Source organism: Amblyomma maculatum, chromosome 9 (assembly GCF_055883805.1).
Source record: "Amblyomma maculatum isolate TAMU_Amacu chromosome 9, ASM5588380v1, whole genome shotgun sequence".
Classification (NCBI taxonomy): domain Eukaryota; kingdom Metazoa; phylum Arthropoda; class Arachnida; order Ixodida; family Ixodidae; genus Amblyomma; species Amblyomma maculatum.
Genome location: NC_139352.1, coordinates 50,035,390 through 50,058,880, shown reverse-complemented (window position 1 = coordinate 50,058,880; position 23,491 = coordinate 50,035,390). Strand labels below are relative to the sequence as shown.

The 23,491-nt window shown below is 45.2% G+C and overlaps 1 protein-coding gene across 2 annotated transcripts in view; it reads left to right on the top strand.

The window, feature by feature from the left end:
• LOC146179031 (uncharacterized) overlaps nucleotides 1-23,491 on the top strand; it is a 52,089-nt gene that overhangs the window by 13,887 nt on the left and 14,711 nt on the right. Inside the window, exons 3-12 of one of the 2 annotated variants that reach the window (XM_084578747.1) lie at nucleotides 2,232-2,444; nucleotides 5,543-8,364; nucleotides 9,799-9,899; nucleotides 12,235-12,402; nucleotides 13,726-13,877; nucleotides 15,563-15,719; nucleotides 19,920-20,114; nucleotides 20,549-20,620; nucleotides 20,705-20,773; nucleotides 22,869-23,032. In XM_084578747.1, coding sequence (XP_084434873.1) covers nucleotides 2,232-2,444; nucleotides 5,543-8,364; nucleotides 9,799-9,899; nucleotides 12,235-12,402; nucleotides 13,726-13,877; nucleotides 15,563-15,719; nucleotides 19,920-20,114; nucleotides 20,549-20,620; nucleotides 20,705-20,773; nucleotides 22,869-23,032 — 4,113 coding nt within the window. Of the gene's footprint in view, nucleotides 1-2,231; nucleotides 2,445-5,542; nucleotides 8,365-9,798; nucleotides 9,900-12,234; nucleotides 12,403-13,725; nucleotides 13,878-15,562; nucleotides 15,720-19,916; nucleotides 20,115-20,548; nucleotides 20,621-20,704; nucleotides 20,774-22,868; nucleotides 23,033-23,491 lie in introns of both variants that reach the window. The other variant, XM_084578746.1, reaches the window with a different exon arrangement.

Here is a 23,491-nt window from a genome sequence, read left to right as displayed (position 1 = left end):
GCCATCGTGTCCCAGCTTTAAGCAGGAAAAGTTAGTTTTTATTGTAGTTAGCGTACATTTCACATGTCTTCAGAGAGTAACTCTCTTGGATTTGTCATTCACATTTCGAGCATGCGAGTAATTGAAAAAACTGCTTTGTGCAAGAGTCTTAAAATAGATAATAGATGACAGGGCAGCAGTGAGCAAAAAAGAAAAGTTTCAGTAACGTGCATGTGCTTCGTGAGCTGCTTAATTTTTACAATGGTCTACACCTGATTGCTTCCTTTGGTTCCACCTCCCTTTGAAAAGATCTTACGGGGTTGCCTCTCCGAAAGATATCAATCTACAGTATCATCCAGAAAACAGAAGTTTCCGTGCTGAATTGAACCTTACATCTGCACATCTTTTTTTTGCTCCTTACACTCAGTGAAGTTCTTTTTGACGTTTGTTTTTTTTTTCTTTCTTTTTTTGGAATTTGTATTGTTGTAACCACCTGATGTTTTCTGCTTAATTTGTTATTCTTATTCACTTTCAGTATTTCTGTGTTCACTTGCTTATGTATGACTATATATTCACACCGTTGTCTCACCCCCCCCTCCGCCTTATGTTTGTCCCTATCGGGACCTTTAAGGGATCAATAAATGATGATGACGATGATGGCTTTATATTTATGCTCTGAAGACTCAATGGAATTTGCCTGTGTTTGCATATAATAATACACTAGCACGTTATTAAAATACTATAGTGGTGTGTCTGGAGTCCTATATAAGCTAGGTGTTAAAGTGGTTTGTTGTTACTTTTCTTCTGTACTGCAGGTTCAATCAACTGTAAACTGGATGGGCTCGCCAGAGCTGCTTTGTAGCCAATTCGCTGCAATATTTATGGCAACATGAGCATAACTGATTAGAAAGGAGCATAACAGCAGGATTTATTGCTCCTGCTCATTGGTTATCTCAGGGCCAGCCTGTGCACGGGTGCAATGCACAACATATCACCTTTGAATTGGAACCAGCATAATAAACACGGGCAAGGAAGCTGACAATGCAGGTGCTTTGTTATTCCTCGAGCTCTGCTGCTTCCTCCTCCTCCTCGTCTTGTCTTCGTGCTACTCCAATTATTTAAGTGCCGCGCCTCCGAGCCCGGCTTCCTGCATTTACACAATTTGTGTCTGTGTTCCACTAGGCCAATGTGCTTTTGGCAGCCAGAAAGAGAGGGAGCCACTTGTTTGCACAGGCCGTGGCGGCTTTATTTGCAGCACGCGCGTCGCCAGCTTTCCTGGCATCGCGCCACCGTTTGTGCTTGTCTGGCTCAGAGCTTCAACTGGGGGCACGCCGGTTTCTTCAGGCCTTCCTTCCCCAGTTCTATTTTGGAGTGTGCGCACACCTCGCGTTCGGAAATAGGGAGAAGCTGAAAGTCGCTTGCTCGCGTTTGCTGTTGCCTCGCGGGGCCACCGCATACAAGTCCGTAGTCTCTCCGGTGAGTTTTACCGCTTGAAATCGCAAACATTTGCGTGTTTACCTCTGCCCACTTGTGTTTGCTTGTGAGCGGCAGGCTTGTTTGGTTTTGTCGGCGGCTTTGCGTTTCCGCCGCTGCCGGGAATCGTGGTGGGGGGATGTTGGCTCGATGTCCTTCACATGTGGCCGTGAGGTGTTTTGGACTGCTTGAATTCTCTGCGGCCAGCAGAATTTCCTCTCTCTGTTGGCTTTGATCTTGTCCGGTGCAGTTCCTGACCTGAGAATGGGTCTAATGCAACTTTCCTGAGGTGTGTGTGCAGCATGACCGACTGCTGCACTGCGGCCTGCCGTTCTTAATGTTCAGGTTTGCAGTTAAAAGGGGAGGTGTGTAGGAGGGTGAGACATGCAATGCCCAGGGACAGCTGCTGGATTTGGCAATTATACAATTAGTTCCGTGGCTATTTTGTGTGTGAAAGGCAGTGAAGAGTGACGGGTATTTATTGCAGGTGCAAACAGGATGTGAACTTCTTTATTGTTGACCAAATAACACATCCAGAGCCAGTTTTTGTAAACTCAGCTTGCCACATTACTGCTGGATTTTTATAACCAGATGCTTGACACTGAAAATATATTGAGTCAAAGTTGAGCTTGGGAAGATCACCATAGTCTGACATGTACCGCCGTTATGTTGATGTTTAGCACTAGGTGCAAAAATCAAATTGGGGCGCACAAAATACGGCACTGGCAGTTTGCACTAGTTGCTTCACACAGTGCTTGCGTGGTTGTGCTTTGTTCTAGGGTCACGGTGATAATTGAGCATCGAGAAGAAGCAGAGGCCCTGTGCAACGGTTCGAACGACGCCATGCCCACGACCGACGACAAAATCGACCCGTCCACTCCGAGTACCAGCACTCAGCCAGTGCAAAATGGTCAATCCGAAGCACACTTGAAGGATGCCCAGCAGCAGGAGCCGTCGGATAGCAGTAAACGGAATACCATTACGGAGGACTGGTAAGTGCTGTGCACTGCGCTTTGCTCTGCAACGCTAGCTCTGTGAAGGGAGTTCTAGTGTAAGCGATGTGAGAGTGACAGAAATATGCATACTCGTGGAAGAAGATAGATAGGGTTCATAATCATCGTCATCAGCCGGACCATACCCACCGCAAAGTGAAGGCCTCTCTCATATTATGCCATTGAACCTAGTCCTGTGCTAGCTGCATCCACTTGACCTCTGTGAACTTCTTCACTTTTACCTGTACTCACCTATGGGGCTGAAACGTGGAGGCTAACGGAGAGGTTTCTACCTAAGTTGAGGACAGTGCAGAGAGCTATTGAACGCCAAATGGTAGTTACAACGTTAAGAGATAGAAAGCGTGCAGAGTGGGTTCTAGCAGGTATCAAGAAGAAGAAATGGGCATGGGCAGGATATGTAATGCGAAGAGAGCATAACCGATGGTCGCAAAGGGTAACAAATTGGATTCCAATGGAAGGAAAGCATAGCGGGGGGCAGCAGAAAGTCAGGTGGGTAGATGAGGGGTAGGGTTACATACAGCTAATTGGCATCTGTTGAACATAACAAGTCTGGTTTTTTTCTCTCTTTTCCTGCCTTCAATAAATTCGGTTGGCAACTGTAGTAGGAATCCCATGGATGTGATGTCAGAACTGTGCTTCAGAAGACTGTATTTGCCGGCATTCTTTACAGAATGCCTTTAGGAGCAGAGAACTGACGAGTTGAAGCGTGTAATGTTGAGGTCTGTTGTGTGTGCTGGTGCATTGAATACTCTTAAATCTGTCATTAATACTAACATGGGATTTCTAAGGAATGTGTGCACTTTAACCACTGTTATTATGCATGCAAGCTCATTAGGTAAGCATTTTGTCAGGGGTTCTCGTACTGGGTTTTGCAGAACATACAGGTGCCTTGGAATCCTTTTGTCTAGCAGCACTTGAATGCACGCATGCCATTGTCCACTATCTTTCTCTGCCGTCATTATTCTGGAACTAATAGTCATACTTGGTAGCTGGAGTCTTGAATTTTATTTTTGAAAATTTGGCTGACAATTTTATATATTTATGACAGGATACAACTGCTTTTGTTGGATGTTACTGTATAGTATTTCTTTGTGGTCAAAAAATATTGAGAATTTATTTTGGGTATTACACATACATAGTCATATCAAAAACAGAAGTCACACAGCAGCAACAAAAAGCGAAAACTTCTAAGTTGGGTGGTTGTGTCTCAAGACAAAAATGTAATGAGGGTTTAGTTCTCAAAGCTTAAAAAGTTGGTTGTCAAGACCCATGCCTCGTGTGGTATGCATCTCTATGACTGCAATGGAACTCATACTTAACCGTTATAAAAGCCCCAGAACAGATACTTTGTTCTGGATTGTAGCCAACATAGCTAAGTTGGCCAAATGCAAAGTGAAAGCGCATAAATTTTGTTTTTGGTACGAGGCATGAGTTTCAGGGTAAGGCTACAGGCAAACACTGGTGAAATCGGTTGTCTGGGAGCCTTAGTGGTAGTGCACCATACAATTTTGGGACCGCTGAATGCATCTTAAGAGGACAGCATGGTAATGGTTTGTTTATATCCATTGCGCATGGGTGGAAGTTGATGAATACATGTAATGCATAGTGTGAGAGAGTAGCAGTTAAACACACTGAATGTTCGGCTGTTGCGATGGTTGTGAGGCTCTGTACTTACTTCTCATGAGAAACTCGCAAGTTTGAATCCGCTCCGGCAAACCTTTTCCTGGGAAGCTTTTGAGCTTGGCAGAGGCTTCATTCAGACAGCAGTCATGTCTGTCCTGCTAGACTAGCCTAGTAATGCTGTCATACTAAAAGCTATTTAACCAAGCAATGTCCCTAAGTCAGCTAAGTCTAAACACACTGTTTCACACTAACCAACAGCACCACTATAGCTGACAGTGCTACACTAGCCGACAGCACTTGGCTACAATGTGAAGCCTCCCAGTCTACAATGGCATGTCTGTATTTGCAGATTAATACCTCAAAACCCACAACCACGGTAGCCAACTCTAAATGTACCTTTGTCTCATTGCATTCCTGGGTACAGTACTTTCCTAGTTCTTCCTGTGACCAACTGTAGGTGGTACCGAACAGCCAGCAAGTTGTGACGTGCTTTTCGGGAAAGCTGACCTTTTTAGGTTGAAACTGCATAACAGAATTAATTCAGCATACTTTCATTGCCGCATTTCAGTTTAAATTGAAAAGTCCAGCCCCTAATCATGTTTTAGGTCTTGATTGACTGTTTCACTGTACAGCCCGTCATTATATTGATTAAATTGGGTGATTTTTTTTTTCTTTTTGATCGGCTGTGCATATGCAGGCTATTTTGTTTTATGCATACATGTTGGTGTAAAGGAAGGATGTGGCATGACCAAGTGCTTTTGCATAGTGCCAGAGAAAACGGGCAAAACATTTCACTCCTCAGGCTACTGTTAGTAGGATTTTTTCGTCTCTTGAAGTTGTTCTCGGGGCCTGAGCGTCCAGTGCTTTAAAAACGGCAGCGTGGCATACTGCAGTCCTGCCGATAATGCAGCAACCCATTTTTTGTGAACAATGCCCCTGTTGAGTGTGTGCTCTCAATGGCCTTATTCATGTGGTGCCAAGCCAACAAAGTAAGAAGCACAGCCTTCCGATGCTTATCTTTAGCTCAGTATCGTTGGTACGAGCAGGAAATGCGTAGCCCCGCTTAGATCAATCCAACAGCACTTTTCTTGGAATGCCAACTTACTTAACTGCAGCATCTTCCTTGATTGCCGTTTGCCATTTCGGTTTATTACTGGATTTGTTTAGGTCGAGCCTTGTTGCACTGCGTGGTAATATCTTGTGTATAGCAATGGGGGGGATGGGGGTGTATGGTGTTCCTCTGTGATCGAAAGGGATTGAGAGTTTGTCTTGGGCATTACTTTTTAGCACAAGCTGCTTGTCTAGCAGTAATCCACACACACACACACACACACACACCAAGATCGCAAGTCGCACAGTAGTAACAGAAAGTGAAAACTTCGAAGCTAGGTGCTCGTGCCGAGGTAGTCATGCAGAAAATTCGAGGAAACACTTCCTGCCTCTCATCTTTGCAGGTCCATCAAGGACAGTGTTGAATCGGGAGATGAGGCGTGCTGCACACGGCTCTCGCATCTCATTCACCGCAAGGCAAAGGAGCTCTCTACTCACCTGACGAAGCCTCCGAAACCGCTGAAGCCTGTCAAAGAGGGCAAAGGGGTGCCTGCGCAGCCAAAAAGCTTCGGCGACGAAATTCCAGGTGGCCGTCATGGAATCCGCTATGCTGACGAAGACACAGAGGCCAGCTCAGACTACCAGGATGTAGACCTGAGCAAACTAGCAGTAGCGGAAGTCACGACGGTTGCTGTTCACAAGGAAGGCACACCTAAGCCGATTGTCGAAGAAAATGAATATGAAATAGTCGAAGCACCTCGCGAGGAGGTAAAACCCACCCCACTGCCCATTGCGCCAATCATGGTGATTGTCGAAGACGAAGCAACCGCACAGTCTGGAGGTGGCGTTCCCGAGGCAACTAGGAAGAAGACGCAGTCGTTGGAGAAGCCCAAGAGGCCACCACCGCCCAAGCCAGAGGCTATAAAAAAACCACGCGTAAGGTTTGGTGTTGAAGTGTTTCCCACAGATATCATTGCTGCCATTGCTGCAAAGAAGAAAGAGGGTGCCGCTTCACAGGAATCTAGTGCGTCTCAGTCGGTGCCAGCTGAAACAAATGCAGCAGCAGAGAAGCACAAGTCCTCGGACAAACAAGTACAAGTACAAGAAGTTCCCCTGGAGAAACCTGTTCTCGTTCGAGTCACAGAGAGGGAAGAACCGAGTCCCGTGCTCTCTACTAAGATGCCAAAGTCCATGTTCCCACAGTCATCTCCCGTAAAGAAAACAAAACCTCAGCGACCTCCACCTCCAAAGATTCCAGCCGCCGTGCCTTCGCCTCATCCACCTTGTTCGCCTCCTCCCCCTCCTTCGTCCCCACCTCACTCCCAAGAAGTTCCAGCAGTGCCTTTGAACGTGGAATCTGCTCAGGCTGCAGCACCGGAGAGCAACCCTGTTGCAGCGACCGACAACAAGTGTCCAGACATTGTCGAAGATGTAATAGCTGGAGCTGTTACAGTGTCCCAAGAAGGGGATAAAGTCATTCCGTCAGAGGAACCTCCCTGTGTCCCTGTTTCTCAAGAGCCTGTGATAGAAAGTGAAGTGATTGCAGCTGCATCAAAAGCTACCACGGACACGTCCAAACTGACCGAAGCACCGCGGAAGAAGCGGACACCTCCGCCAAGGCCGCCACCTCCAAAGTGCAAGTGGAAGCCAGCCGAAACAACATTGACCACTAAAAAGCCTGCAGTGTCACAGAAGCCCATTGTCTCACCGAAACCTTCATTTTCACAGAAGCCTGTAGCTTCAAAACGGTCAATTTCACCAGCAACATCAAAGAAAGATGTTTCTTTAGGTACAAACGTGTATAGTCAGACGGATGATCTCGTGGTGTTTCGCGCGAAAAACATAGTCGCTGACCTCGACGCTCTTTTGGCACAGAAGGAGGCAGAGGAGGCGGCACGGGCAAAGAATTTGTCTTGTATCGAGACCTCGCTTAAATCAATGGCCCGGGAAGCCGCTCACCAGTTCAAAGCTCCGGAAGACAAGGAACACGAGAACCTTGACTGTAATAAAGCGGAAGAGTTTCCTCAAGCACCGCCGCGAAAAAGACGCCAGCGATCCAGGACAGTCGAGGCAGTAAGGGTCTCAGACGAGGAACACGTTAGAAGGCCTCGGAGGAGCCATTCCTTATCCGAAGCTGACATTCGGATCAAGACAGCACAGCGACTTGGTCGAGACAGTGGTTCTGACATTGCGGCAACCATAACGGAGACATTTGTGATGGTGTTGGAGTCCCCTATCACAAAAAAAGAACTCAAAGACCTCTACACAAATGTCACGGTAGCACCCTCGAAAGAGCGCCGCTTCAAAGAGGTGCCCAAACCGACGCCCACAACGGGAATGCGTTTTAGACCTTTACCAGCACCTCCCCCTCCTCCGCGGGGAAAGTTGAAGTCACCAACATCAGCTGCTCCGCCAACTTCTACTGAGGACAGCCCTCTTGCACCAGCAGAAGCAGCAGCTGCAGAGGCAGCAGCTCCAGAGGCAGCGCCTGGTCCAAGCGAATCTTCCGACTCACGTTTGAGCCAAGCACCTGCCGACGAACCTAGCGAGAGCCAAGTGGTGCCGGAAGCTGTCGAACTGAGAACGAGCCCAGCGAAGCAGCATGATGCTAAACCAGTATCCAAGTCGGACTCGCTCAGTAGGCAGAGCACTAGAAGTGGCAGCACGTCTCCGAAGGTCCGGTGGGAGAATGGTGAACCAAAGACGTTCCGTCTCTCCAACAGCACCTTCTATGGACCACCCCTTGAAATTCCACCAGAAGCACAGAGAGGCGCCGAATCGCCAAGTACGGAGCCAAACGCCAGCAGCGAGAAGTCACGATCCAGCTGGTATGACGACAGCGATGCTTCGGGTGACATTGCGGATGTTGACTCGCCTGCTGTGCCAAGCGACACGGATCCTGCGGTCAGCTCGCGCAAGTCCGACTCTTCTCCTGGGTCAGTGCAGCGATCAAAGACAAGGCTGAAAGAGAAGAAGCGCGCGAGTGCGAAGTTTTACTGTGACGTTGAAGCTGAGCGCGAGAGTTCGACAGACGGGGACGTGCCGCGAGTGTCGTCGAGGGGGAGCGGTTCAGACAGGATGCTAGAGGCAGCTGAGACCAAGGGTGAGGACACAGATGAGCTCCTCGAGATGGCCGAAGGCTTGCAGAAGGAAATGACTCAGGTCCTGGTCGAAAGGCAGAAGAGGCTGCTGGAGTCATTTGACAGTGAGCTCTCTGCGCAGATGGGTGAGTGAATTGAATTGACGTTTGCACTCTGATCCTGCTGTGGCTCAGTGTTGTCTCTGAAAAGTTATGAGCATTGTATTAATGGTTAGTAATGAACATTTGGTAAGCACAAAGGCCACAGTGCATGTACATGGTGCTGGTTGGCCCTGTTATCTTAGTTTTATCTCATCAGTGGCTTATGTGATGGTGATAATCACTGTGTTTCTGGTCAAGGTTTGCCTTTGTTATGTCTGATTGGTGACATGCTTCCACGTGGAATGGTCGCGTAGACCAGTGCAGGATTGGGCTGTATTTTACATAGAGGTGACCCCACACTTTATGGCAGTGGAGAGAGGTTATGGTTCTCTCCTAGCCACATCCTAGCAGACGTCATAGTGATGTAGTGCTAGTTAGCACCTAGAATGCTGGCAACTCTTTCACTGGTTTCTAGTACTATAGTAGGCGTTATGAATCAGGGTGTCAGTAAGGGGCAAAGAAATATTTTTTTTTACTTTCATGCTAGCAGGATGACAGTTTTTGCCCTTATTGCATTCCTTATAATTAAGCCAAACAAATGCCATGCATTTTAACAAGGAAGCAAATATTTTCAAGGGCATATGATGGAAACCTTACAGAACATGTTGCATGAGTGCACAAGGACTTGTTTTACATGAAACTAAAGGGCATATTCAGAGTTGGATCGCAAAAATGCTCATTCCTTGGACGTTTTACAATTGGACTTCATTATTAAAAATTTTTGTCTACGGTAGTATCACACACCTCTGGTGTAAAGTAGAAGGCCATGAATTTTATTGCTATGAATGAAGCCTACCACAGAGCATAACTGGATGATTTGTTCATAAAACTTTGCAGCTACCTTTTGCGGTGTCCTACTGCGGCCCCATTGCATTGGTTTCTGTACAACTTGCTCAAGTCGTGGTGGATGACTATTCGATTAAAATTTAGTCTTTGCAGCCACCTTTTAAATCTCCTCGCAGTCTTGCGCCAGGACGAGATTATAGCGGAACCATGAAAAGCAAGGGGAGGCAGTCAAGTGCTTCATACTCTCCTGGCTCCAGTAGTGGCCGCTAGTTTTACTCACTGCTCCCTTATCTTATCTCCCCTGGGGCTACACGCCAGGTAGGCGACAAGGTCGTTGCTACGTTGGGACGGAAAAAACGAACCCTCGTGCCAAGGGTGCACTTCAGTCTCACTCGCATCCACACTTCGTTTTTGTTCCCGGCAGTGTTGTTTTGTGTTTTACCCACTTTTGCTTGCAATTTTTTGGCGCTCGCCGGTCTCCGGGTTTCGCGTGGCGCTCGCCTCCCATCTGTTCGGATTTGAATGGTGATCATATCTGTCTGGACAACGCTCGAGTGCCGTCTGTTCGACAGCAAATGGCCGTTCTACGTACGAGGAACCGCAGTTTTCTGCATTGCTTACCTGCGTGTGCAGCGGAGAGCGAGTCCAGGGATCAGCGGCCGGTTGAGGAGAAGGAGTCGCCTTTGCTCATGCCTCGCAAGGATCTGCCCAGTGTCCACTCCTCTGCCTCTGAGGTCTGTGCATGTGGTTTTGGGCCCATTAATCCCCTTTCTCTACAGCACTAGCCCACTTTGTAGAAATGGGCCCATTTGTGTTTTTACGGCTTTATGCGTAGAAAATTTAACTGGGTGCCCTGAATATGTGTTTCAACACAGGTTGTCTTGCATAAATAACAAGCCTTGTCGTAGTGCTTCCACTTTTTTTTTTTTTTAATCAGCTGATTGCAGAAGTTTGTTGTGTGTGCTTTCTTCTTATTGCACAGAGTAAGGAATGCCCTTCAGATTATAATATTGCAGTTTTAAATTTCTTCGTAGTAGTAACTGTTGAAGGGGTATCAGTACTACTCCTGTATGTTTGTGTTCTAAACTTGTTCATAGCTCTCCAGTGCAAGCTATCAATTTTGCTCATAACTGATAAGATGCTGTTATCGTTGTATCATGAATACCTTTGCTAACTGCTGGTAATTGAGCATGCATTTCATAATGCAAAGCCTTGCTTGTTTGTCCTCAATTGTGTTAGAGAAGGTTTCATGACAAATTGAAGTAAATTAATTTTAGCCACAAAATGGAACACTTTTGTGCAGCATAACTTTGACACTGCTTTCACCCATTGTTTAAGGTACAGGAGTGAACAAAAGTAAAGGAGTATGCTAATTGCCTTTAAACCTTTTCACTAGTTTCCAATTGAGGCTCTCATCATTTGCATGTTGGATGATAACTTTAGTGCGTTTTTTTTTCACAAGAAAATAAGTTTCGTCTCCACTATGGAAGGTGCGTTTGCACTTAAAGTCGAATAAGTGTGCTTCGGTTATTTATGTCTGAACCTGTACCTAGCCTTCCTTTTTCTTTTTTTTTTTTTCTGCTTGCTAGTTCAGTATCTGAAGCTATTGCCATCGGTAAGAAAGCCACCGCATATTGTGACACATACTTGGACTTGGAATATAAGATGGTCCCCCAGCATGCAGCCTTTGCTGACACCATTAAAAATTTGAACTATAAGTCGACGTGTAAACCCTCCAGTTCTGCTGGAAGGTGGCTCTGCCATAACTTCCTTACACCCGTAAATAGGTCATCTCTGCATGTATGTTGAGCTGCCAACCTCTTCCCTCAAGTTTCATATGCTTGTTTAAAAAAAAAAAGAAATGTGTACTTATATGTGGAAGTATGCAGTACGTCTTGTGGTTAGGCAACAGCCATTCTTGCATGTTATTGTTACTGTCATAACAAGAGCCTCAATTCAAATCAAATTGGACATGACAGAGTTTCCAAAATTCATATAGGTCTGGTCTAGTGCTTGTGGTTCGTACCCTGGTACCAAGCTGATATTAGCTGTGGCTCAGTTTTACTGTCTTTAATTACAGTAATGGTACTGTGAGAGGGTCATTTCATATGTGTTGACCCTGTGCTTTTTTTTCTTTTTGGCAATACTGACACAGCTCATTCCTCTTGATGCATCGCATGCAGAACGGAAACCCTTAATCTGTTTTCGTAGTTTATCTTTGCATGACTGTTATGGTTTTTATCACCTGTGAAACTGAAGGGAAGTCACAATACGCAGTTCTAAAGCCACAAGGCCCATTGTACTTTAAAAAGCCAATTTGGGAATTCTTTAACATACAGCACTGTATTCTGTGGTCATGCGTGCTTTGTAATCTGAGTACTTCGCATATACTGCTGAACATTTTGTTCACTTCCTACATTTTGATACTCTCTTGTTGTGGACAGGCTTCTTCTGAATCTTAGGAATCATTTACCTCCTCATGCTTTTTTCAACATGGCATCCATAGAAACTGCCACTCTGTTGTGTTATTTAACATACACATTGCGTGTTATTCCGCTCAATTTCCATCTTCCAGCTTCTCAGGGTGATGTTTCTTGTACTGCGCTTCATTTTAAATGGTGTTTGTTTTAGAGTCAGGGTAGTAGTGACTACAGAGCTAGAGTAGTGGCTGTGATCCATTGCAAGCCTTCTGCACATTTTTGCTTATTATGACGGCAGTCATTACGGTACGCCTCTTGACAGTCAGCTGCTGAGGCTCGTCTTCTCAATAGTCTTCTCGGATCACGTGGTTCCAACCCATGCCATCACGTCATGGCCGCTGTTGCCACGACGACGAAATTCACGAATGTCGCGTCTGTGTCGCTTATGGTGCAGGGAAGCTCAGAAGTAAGCAGATGCTCTGTTAGAACACATCTCGATGCTTTTCAAGATGTTACTTTGCAATTTTCGCTAATTTTTTTATGTTAGCATCCTCAAAAAATAAACTGTAGTGCTTGCGTGCACATTGGTGCGCACATGTTGTGTGATGCACAAAAGATGCCGACTCACTCGCTGTCCATGCGATTTCAGGTGAGCTGGCAGGGCTCGTCGGAAGAGGAGAGTGATGGGGAGGAGACACGAAATATGAGCCTGGACGAGGCTGCTCGCCATCGCCGCAAGCGCAAGCGCATGTACATTGCTCGGGAGCTGGCCAGCTCGGAGCAGGTCTTCGTCGATGCCCTGCACCTCCTCAACAAGGTTGGTGCTGCTCTTTTATGCGTGGTTCCACACGTGCAGAGCCCCTAGCTGGAGTCACTGATAGATTTGACCTGCTACACCGCGGCCACTGCCTGAGAGATTTTGTTCTCTTTAGGCAAGCACTTGTTGCTTGCAAGGGTGCTGTGGTAACAGGGTAGTTACTGGTATGTTACTGGCTTTGGAGAGTGATGGCCCCCATTTGTCATCACTGGGGCACATTTTTGGTGGGGAGGGTGAAAATTGAACTACTAAGTTGCTTGGCAGCACATGCATTGACAAGAGAAGCAGCTAAAAAAAATAATCGTCTTTTAAACCCACAGCGCAGCTCGCCTTGGCACTTTGCTAAAAGAGCTAACAGTTATTTGCACCAGGGAGCCCCCATATGAATTATGCATGCTTGTGTAGTGAGTGTGATGCAGGGGATCTATTTGTATCTATTTCATTGTTTTCATCTAGCGAAAACGCATGAATGGAAAGTGATGGGCTCACTGTTGATTGAGATGCTACTGCTCCGAGAAGGTTGTGATGAGGCATCAGTGTGACGTGCTATATCTGGAACTCAAGAGTGCTGGATAAGTGCCACCAGCAGAAGATGCTGAACATGATTGGTTTTAGCTTTGCACGTTTATATCTTGAGCATCTCATGGAAGGAATTTCTGAGCGTAAAATCGGCATGAAGCTGCTTTGGCAGGACTCTGAATTGAAGGGATGGGCTCATTCAAGACCATTCAAGAAAATCGGAAGTAATCTGTTCATGCATTCAGATGTTGCTACTTTACTGTATGGTAGCATGCAAAAGCTTGTCGTCACCTGCTTCTGCATAAGTTGCTGTTAATTTTAGAGGACAAATAAAATAAAATAAATAGTTAAAAGAGCAGTAATAGATGGGGTTTCGTGGACATCCATCTCCCTCTTGTACATTGATCCGTGCCAAAAATTGTGCAAGACATGTGAGCCTTAACCAAACTTAAATGGGCTGCTTAATTGATGGTAATGTTGAACCATCGTCATTAGATACCTGATACACCCACTGCAGGGCAAAGGCCTCTCCCATTCATTTTCATTTAACCTGGTCCTGTGGCAGAAACTCATTCAATCAGTCTCTGCAAACTTCCTATTCTCATCCGCCAGCCAACCTTTTTGCTGCCCCATGCAATGTTTGCCTTCTCGTGGAATAAATGGTTTTGGTTGGTGTTGGCTAGTGTGCCATACAAGGCATATGGAAAAAAAAAGATCTTGAACTTCAGGAAGTACTACTAACAAGTCGTCTGCTTACCTACCGTGAGTGTGTTGGAATGTTCACCCACTTGCTGGTGGTTGCAGGACTTCAGGGAAGCTGTTCGAGTCGCAAGCGAGGAGCGTGGTTCACCGATTGTTCCAGACGATGTTCTGGACCAGATCCTCAAGCACCTACCTCACCTGGTGGACCTGAACGAGGAGTTGCTGGGACAGTTGCAGGAGCGCGTCGACAACTGGTGAGCGCTTCCTTCAATCCCTGTGCCTTGGGAAATGTTCCCTGTGTATTTCCTTGCTTTTACATTTGACTGCTTCGGGCCGGTAAGTGATTTCATCTTAGCATCAGCTTGCCGACAGGGCTGAAAACAGTTCATTGGCTTGGAGGCTTGCAACAGTTATGTTTGTTCTATGCTCTACAGTTTACTGGTGTGCAAACTTCTGAATTTAGCTACGCTTATGCGGATGCTACTGAGTAATTGCTCCCTTATTACAAATCTACTTCACCTTGGTAGCTTCCCTGCTGAAACTTTGGACCAGCATTTTTCCCACTTCAAGTTACTGATCAATTCACTCTCGCCTTACCATCTGCTGACCATTCTGGTTAGCTCGGTTGGCAGAGCGACTGCCCAGGACAGGTGTTGGTCTGAGAATGGAACCCTAGATTGGGACTATAAAGTTTCTGACAAAGCTGTATAGCTTCCTTTATAGCTGTGTGGCAGCACTTGGCTGGATGGTAACGAATAATTACTGCCTTGTTACGAATCTACCCTTCCCTGGGGGTTTCCCTAAAGCTTGGCCTGACACGCTACTAAGCTAGGTTTTTCGAACATGAAACATGGTTCTACTTACTCATTTTTGGTAAGGGAGTATAACAGCACTTTAGTGAACTGGTACTCTACAACTGCATCTCTAGAGCCTTCCAAGTTTTACTGAAGTATGATCCAAGCACATAGTTTGAATGAACTTTTCGTGGAAGTTATGACCAGATGCCTCAGATGGTTGAAATAGTGAAGAGCTTAGGTGCAAGAGCCATCGTTAGGAATATGCATACCAAAGGTAGAAAAGAAATGTGGCTGCATGTCTCTGTTTAGCGCCTGATGACCTAATTCTACCCTTTGGCACATTTTGCGTGCCTGCATCCACGCAAAGTGATGCGACATGTAAGGATTCTTCTTGCACTTCTACTACGAGTAATGTGTGTGCTATTGCGCACAAACTGCATGTCTTGTGGAGTAGCTGCGCTGAACACTGGCAGAAGTGCCCTGTGGATGTGGAGGCAAACCGTGAGCTGCACTTCAGTCATGGGGATAAGGACTGGTGTCTGTAATCTGTGGTTTACACCTTGTGTTCACTTGCTTCCCTAATTGGGTTTACCTGCTTGGGGATCTCGTTTGCTTCCCTAATTAGGCTCAACCATTTAGGAATTCATTTGCTTTCCTAATCGGCTTCACCCATTTGGAAATATTATTTGCTTCCCTAATTGGGTTCACCCATTCGGGAAGATCATTTTATTCCCTAAATGACCTCACCCACCCGGGAATCTCATTTGCTTCCCTAAATGACTTCACCCATTCGGGACTCTCATTGCATGCCTATTTTCAAAGCAACCAGAGGAAAATTCGATCTTGTTGCAGCATTTCAGAAGGTGGCAAAAGATAGTTTCTTGCCAGCAAAAGATTAGCATGCAGGATAGGTTGGTATGGATTTAGGGAATTGGGGAAATCTGCAGTGCTTCACTGACTGATGGGAAAGGCTTTGGTTGAAAATGCTGCTATCATTGTTTGTCACTCCCTTACCACTCAAATGTGCGGGTACATAGCACTGAGTCTTTTTTTGACCTTGTGTTTAAGCTTATACAATAGCAAAAAAAAAAAAAACAAAATACAGCTGTATGTTTTTTTTTTTGTGTGTGTTTTGTTTGTAGGGAAGGGAGAGAGCAGGTGGCCGATGTTCTTGTGAAGATGGGTCCATTCCTGAAGCTGTACTCTTCTTACATCAAGGACTTTGAGGCTATGACGGCTGCCCTGGAGGAGGCTAAGAGGAAGTACCCGGAATTCCAGAAGGTGGTCCGCAATTTCGAGGTCAGTCACGCTGCGCCTGGCTACCTGGTGAAAACAGTGTGATTATAGCTTCAGCCCAGCCTGTTTGGATTGGTTGTAGGTGCCGCAGTATAGGCTGTGTTCAGGTTGGGTTAGGTTTCCTGTACTGCTTGGCAAAAATGTGGCTAATCTAATTCTTTTGCTCTTTTTGACCGTAACTCCATTTCTTGCCAGCAGAGTTTACACATGTGAAACACTTTTCTTTTTCTTTTTTTTTTTTTTTGATAATTGGTTATTAGGAGAGGAGATGACAGTGTTGGTCTCGCTCTTGGTGGACTTCACCTGACCATGGTGGGATATTGGAAAAGGAGTGAAAGAAGGGTGAGAAAAAGAGGTGCCATTGTGAAGGGCTTAGGATTAATTGACGTGCTCTGACAACTCATATCAGCAGGGGTGTATTTTTCATTTCGCCTCCATCGAGACCGAGGTTTACCCCATGGCATGTGTCAGAAACATTGGAAAGGTAAATGTCTGTCTGTCTGGCCTTGACAGGCTACCCAGAGAGGAGAAATGAGTTGTGGTGGTCACACACTTTAGTGCAGACTTTAGTGTGGAATGCATGCTGTTGCTATATACATAAGCTTTTTAATCTCTCCCACCTGCCGTAAGGTGCTGCTTGTAGGCTTTTATATTAGACACCTGGAAAGTGTATGGGTGGTCCAAATTATTTAATTAAAAATAAGTTAAATAGCACATTCAGCTGAAACTTGTTGATACATTAAAAAAAATTGTGGTTGAAAAGAGTATGGTGGGAAAAAATGAAACCATACTACAGTTTGAAATAATGGCTACAGTATTAAGTATGAAGGCATCTATTGACTATTTGACTTGATAGAAAGGATGGCCAAAGCCGGTTGGCTTGAAATCTGAAAAGAGCTTTTCAAGTGGTTCTTGGCATCTAGCCTCATTTGCACTGCCCTCAACATGAAGGCGCTTCACAACATATCTCTACTCGGCAACAGCTTTCCTAGGAACAAGGAGAAGGCTTCAAAGAAGCTGGGACCTGTCGGCAAGTAGTCCGTGACTGGAAAATCGAATGTACCCACTGGCCGTTATGCTGAGCAATCAACGATTTATACCGCCCTCGGACAACTTAAATTTTCCTCATGTGCCAAAGCGCCCCATCGGGGTGGTGTATTGGTTATGGCGCTCGACTACTGTTTCCACTGTGGGATCGAATCTTGGCCTCAGCGGCCGCTTTTCGATGGCGGCGAAAAGCAAGGCGCCCATGTGCTGTGCAACGTCAGTGCACATTAAAAAACCTCGGGTGGTCGAAATTTCCGGAGTACTCCACTACGATGTCTCTCATAAGCCTGAGTCGCTTTGGGACGTTAAAACCTGCAAACCAAACCAACCGTCATGCGCCAAAGCCTGTTTGTGGCCCTTTTTCACGCAAGATGTAATCAGAGACCCATTTCCCGAGGCACAAGGCCAGAGGAAAGCTTGTACCCATTGTATCTTTGTTGCTACCTGCCAGCACTGGGGATTGAATAGCCCCATTGTGCAGTCAGTAGATGATGCGTCGGTATACGTTACATAGGCCTCAAGCGGGATTCAAACCGTTAGTGGCGTGAACAGATCAGCTTCACTCGCTGCTGTTTCAGACCAGTTGGTCATCACTGCAGCATTGCTCCTTGTGTGTTTAGATGCTGTACTGTGCTTTGAATGTCGTTGTCTTCATCCATTTTCATCCATGCTTTCGTCAGTATGAATGTTATGGCCCATGCGAGCTCTAGTTTGAAATCATGGCTGGTTTTGTATGACCGCTTACAAATGCAAGAGCATGTCGGCCAAAGTTCATTTGTGTGGTCGGTTTGATGCCTAGGCTTAGTGGCACTGAATCGGACTACATCTCTTTTGGACAAATTTCAGATTATTCTGAAGGATCTCAAAGAAATTGGAAGCATGCAAAGAAACAATTTGTGAAACTGAAACTTAAATTGTCATTCGTGAGAATCAGTTCGCTCTTGTGCACTCCCCTCAGTCCCAGTCACATTGATCACATGCGAATATTTGTTCTCTGTAGAAAGAGACTCTTCGGCTCTTCCTAGCCGTGTTGACGTTTGTCTGGCAGCAAAAGATTCTTTAGTTGCCAACCACGTTGAATTTATAGATCTCTTCTTGCCAGTACGAGATTCAAGCTTTTGACATTTACGTTGAGAAGGACTAGTTGCTCCAGAAGGAACTGATGTTGACGCATGCAGTTTACTCAACAACATTGGCTGGTAAGGCAATAACAATGCTTGTATTTTGCTTTTATTTTCTTCCTGTTACCTCGTAAAAGCTCGGTTTTTATTGTGGCCTCCTTGTCATTAGAATGTGGCACGCCCTTGATATAGGCCAACTCCAGTTTGTTCCTGGCGTCTCTTTAATTTGCATGATAGTAGAGATTGTAATTGGTTCACAGGAAAGGAAAAGGGAAGGTGCAATATCTGTCACACTTGTTTTGTGGACACCTGAACTGCTTAGTAAGGGAAGGGAGGAAGGTGGGAGTGAAAGCGGAAAGAGAGAAAGAGGAGCCGTAGTGGAGGGCTACGGAGTAATTTTGACCACCTCGGGATCTAACGATCACACCCCTGACTTTTGTTTTGGTAATTTGCATGATACCAAAACAGAAGTCAGGGTGTGCTTTTTTTGTATATGGTTTCTTTTTAATCATGAATGTTTGATATTGTTTAATCATTTAACTTCGGTAGCTACCATAGTTACTGTGCAATGTTTCCACGCACCTCTTCTTTGTCAAGAGAGCCCCTCGCAAGATTTATAGCATAAGAGTGATACGAAGATGAGGGTGGTGTCACTGCATTGGTCATATTCTTTAGGAGCCTTTTTGTGAAAACTTCAAACCTCGCATTTGACCTACAGCGCATCGAGTTGGACCATCCTCAGCAGCATTTAAATGTGTGTGTATTACAGTGTGGGCCCATAAAAAAATTTTACAGCAGTGCTTGAGTTTGGTCTAGTCAGAAAGTGCTTCAGTACCAAAACAGAAGACAGTGCCTTCTAGCATGTAAAAGCAACAACAAGCTTGATCAGCTTACTATCTTTAATGTATGACATCATTGGTGCTTTGTATCTTATAGATGCAGGTGAACCTCTTGAGGTGGAATGAGTGCATCTGTATCTGAAACATTTCATTTCATTTTTCTATCGACGAAGCATTCAGTTCGCGCTCGATGTGCGATTTCACTATCCGCAGTGATGAGTTTCTTGAATGATCTGCTTAATGACACACTGTGTTGGTAGCCTTAGTTGAACACTTGTTGCTGAGTGCTTCTGTTGGTCAGGCTATATGACATTCCAGCCTTCATTTCGTTTTTTTTAATTACTACTTTCCAAAGTTGCGGGCTGACATATGCGACACACCATCCAATATGCAAGCTAGTATGGTGCAGTGTGCCTTTGACTCTGCATAATATTCAAGCAAAGTGTGACAAGTGACTTTTTCTTATATTTCTGTAAAAGAAGACTTGTTTCATGCAACAAAATATGGTCGCAATAGAAGCGGTACAAATATCACTAAGTTTTGCGAGTGCCTGTGTGACTTGCATGCTGAATTTTGGCATCGCGTCCCACAGAAACCAAAAAGTAGAGCTTGAAAAGAAAAAAACGGTGCTGTAATAAATTATGCGAGGGCCACTTTTACGTATATTCTGCCGTCTCATTTTCGCTGTGTTCACTGTTATCAGCAAACAAAAATAGAAACTATTATACCTGTTGGTCTAGGCTGTTTTTAGAAGCTCAAAGGTACCTCGAAAGATGGCCCCGCTGTGGTGGTGCAGTGGTTATGATGCCCGACTACTGTGCCGGACTATCCGGGTTCGATCCCGACCGCCGCCGGCCGTGTTTCGATGGAGGCGAAACGGAGAGGCATCCGTGTGCTGTGCGATGTCAGTGCACGTTAATGATCCCCAGGTGGTCAAAATTACTCCATAGCACTCCAGTACGGCACCCCTTTCTCTCTTTTCGCTTTCACTCCCAATTTCTCTCGTTCACTTATGGCATGTTTCAGGTGTTCACAGAAACGTGTGGCAGATACTGCACATTTTTCTTCCTGTGAACCAATTATTATCATATTATTATTATTGTTATTATTACCTTGAAAAATGTACAGAAAGCTTGACAGTGGTGGCTCGGAGTGCAATCCATGTGTGTTGACGGTGCGGTTTGCCCATGCAGCAGAGCAGCCGCTGCCGGCAGCTGACGTTGCAGCAGTACATGCTGAAGCCCATCCAGCGGATACCCCAGTACAGGCTACTCCTCACCGACTACGTCAAGAACCTGGAGGTGGACACGCCCGAGTACAGCGATGCCTGCTCAGCACTCGAGATCGTGTCTCAGGTCGCTCAGCACGCCAACGAGAGCATGAGGCTAGGGGTAAGCCCCCCACACATAGCGCTTATATGTTATGCTCATTTGGCTATTGAAACTTCTAGGACGCCAAGACTCTCTTGATGTACTCCTTGTTGATGAACGGGCCGATCTGCCATTTCAAATAAGGTTCCTGTGTGAACTGTGCGAGTATGAATTGTCAAGGGTCCGCTCTGTTCGATTAATAAACCGCAGTGTACCATTAGTTTTGAGGCACAGTGGAGGATAGTATGTGGACTGGACATTGAGAGGAAACTGTAGAGCTCTGATTGGCCTCTTGTTGAGAAAAATCTGCTGCTTCTTTAACCGAGTGTGTTGTAATAGGATTCGGCATTCACTGTTCGAAGAAAAGTTCAATTGTCAGTTGATTGTTTGGTGATCTCAAAACATCGCTCATTGGCAGTCTTGTAGATTTTCTTTTTTAATCTCTGCTTTTGCAGGACAATTTCTCTAAGCTGATGTCACTCCAGAACAGGATCTCCAACCGCTACGAAGTGCTGAAACCAGGAAGGGTGGGTTCTTCTCTTTTCACTGCACTGGGCTGTCCTGGCTAGCTGGCCTGTACCTACACAATGATTTTTTTCATTCACCTACAGACTTTCTTGAAGGAAGGCGAGCTGATGAAGGTCTCTCGGAAGGAGATGCAGCCAAGGTACTTCGTTCTGGTACGCCCTCACTGATTTTTACTGCATGTGGCACGTAGTTCACAGCACCCACACCAGAAAGATTGTTGAACTCTTTTTACTCGAGTTGTGATTTATATTAAGTGATATCAACATGGGTATATGAAATTCGAGAAGGATCACGAAATAGTTTGATGTGTCAATGAAATATATGAAATATGGCAGTGAATAAAAAAATTGCATAAAATGTCTTAAAGTAAGATAAGTAAGAAGAAGTAAGATGTGCACCAATGCCTAGTGACGGGCATTCTTCAGCATGCCACTGAGTGATATACTGACATTGCATTGCTTGCTTGATGTCGTTAAGCCTATCCTGAGCAGCCATAGATAGTGCTTTGTAATCAGCGGCTGCCTAGGAAAAGTGGCCTGTTCGTGCTACTGGTGCTCAATAAATTCGATATTTTTTTATTAAACAGAAGGTGCAGTTGTCTTTTTCAACACTTTTGGCAGCAAGGCGAGCGAAGTTAAAGTGAAAGCCGTGTGTCGCCTGCAGGTAGGCAGTTAGCTTCACTGCGTGGTAGCCAATATTGTTCCCAACGCTGGTTTCCTCACACGACAGCAGCAGCAAACGGCTACCACCAACCATATTGCCATGTTCGTCGCGGTACGCAGTTTGATGCCACCGTCACGGAGATAGTACAGCCAAAGATTTGTGCATGGCACTGCTCTGCGCTAAAAAATTGATCGCAGGAATCTCATTGTAAGGAGCATCTCGTCTAGATGTGGTGCACTGTTGGATGTATCAGATGTTTCATTTGCGGGGGTTTGGTAAATGCATTTAGTGCTGTAGTTCTTCACGGGTTTTCAATGGGACCTTTTGACTCTCCACTGTAAGCAGTAATTTGATCGAACTGGCCTTGGTATATTCGAGATCGACTATGTATATTTCACAGGCTGAAGAAATTTTTATAATTGCCTCAGAGCCGCGCTGCTCGCCTCTTTTCTTTTCTTTGTTTTCATCTGGGTAACTGAAGATCGGCTACAATGTTATTTTTAGAGGCTTTGTGCTTTTCCATTGTGTCACCACGATAAGATGGTACTGCTGTACACTACATTTTGTGGGTCACAAACTTGCACTACTGTCTCGTTCTGACTGGATGTCTCATATATTTAATGGTGAATATTTTGCCTTTTGGTGAACACATCAATTTGTGTGGCATTGTTTTTTTTTTCTTTTTTTTTTATCACTGGAGCTTCTCTGCACAACAAGATATGCAAATGGTGCCATCCATTTGAGCACTATGAAGTCTAGGTCACCTTTGGCAGTCTCTATTTCACATAAAATTGCTTTAAACAGTAAAGCAGGCTTTTTCTTTTCAGTTTTACGATTGTGAATTTCATCAGAAAACTGGATCGGAGATATTAAGCCCTGTTTCCCCCAAAGTCTCACTTCTTGACAGTGGGTGAGGATGTCGACTCCTTGCCAGAATCTTGCAGACTTGTCATGTTGTAGGCGTAAATTGCTGCTCGTAGAAACTTCGGCAGTTGGCTTAGCTTTCCATGCAGAGTTGCCGTGAGGTAAATGAATTGTCGTGAGGTCGGGCGAAAGAGCTAAGAAGGCAGTGCGAGATGTTGAGAAAAAGAAGGCATTGAAAGAGATGAGTGGAGTAGGCAAAAGAAAAGGGAAAACATGCACAGGTCTGGGCAGTGAGAGGTACAGAGGAGTGAGCAGCAGCACAGGGGTGACAGTGGTCACTGCTGTATGCAAAGTTGTGGGCGTTAACATGTCGGAAACATTGCCGCGTCTTGTGATACCGCGCACATTTTTTAAGCGTTGTCCCCAAAATAATATCGATGCACCTTTTGCTTCTGTATTTTTGCGTGTATGTCTGTATTTTTCTAAACTCTCCGCTGTAAGTTTGAACAGGTCAAGGTCAGGTTGTTATCTTCAGGAGGTCTCAGACTTCGTTTTTTCATTGTATTCATGATCGCATTATGCAAATTTAAACGTGGCACACATTTTTAAGTTGCTTATTGGTTGTGTGAGCAATTTGTATCTTGTCTTGCTGGCTACTTTTCATGTGGATATTGTATGGTGGTGCACTCATGAGTTGTGGCGCTTGTTTTTATTCAACAGTTCAGCGACAGTCTCTTGTACCTTGTGCCAACGCCTCAGGGTTTCTATCGGGTCAACTACGAGCTTCCCTTGTCAGGCATGAAGGTGATGGTGCCCCCACAGCAGGACTACCAGAACGAGTTCAGCGTCTACACCACAAAACGCTCATTCATCCTCTCTGCGAGGTGAGTGCATCGGAGGAAGATGTTGCGAATGGCGTACGAAGTGGCGAAATAAGTGGTTTTTATTTAAGGACGCAGTGGAGAGAGCGCAAAATATTATGAATTATGACAAGCACTCCTAGAAGAAAAAAGAACAGTGTGCACTTGCGAAAATCGGCGATATTTTGCCGAGATGTAGTCACGTGGGGTACTACACCAAAAGTACTAGGGTTTCTCCGCTAGAAAGCGCCTCTGTTGTTTTTATGCGATTTTCGATGGCAAATTAAAATTGTAAAGCCTCTTTTCTTTGATATTGTAGTGCTTGATCTGTACTATATGAGGCAAGGTCTTTTCATCTCCACGATAATGTCACGACATAATTTGGCCAGTGTTCTGTCCCTTTATAAGTTTTCAAAATCAGACAGTACATTTTCCTGGATTATACTTTTTTTTCTTCCCGCATAAAAAAAACAACAAAAAACA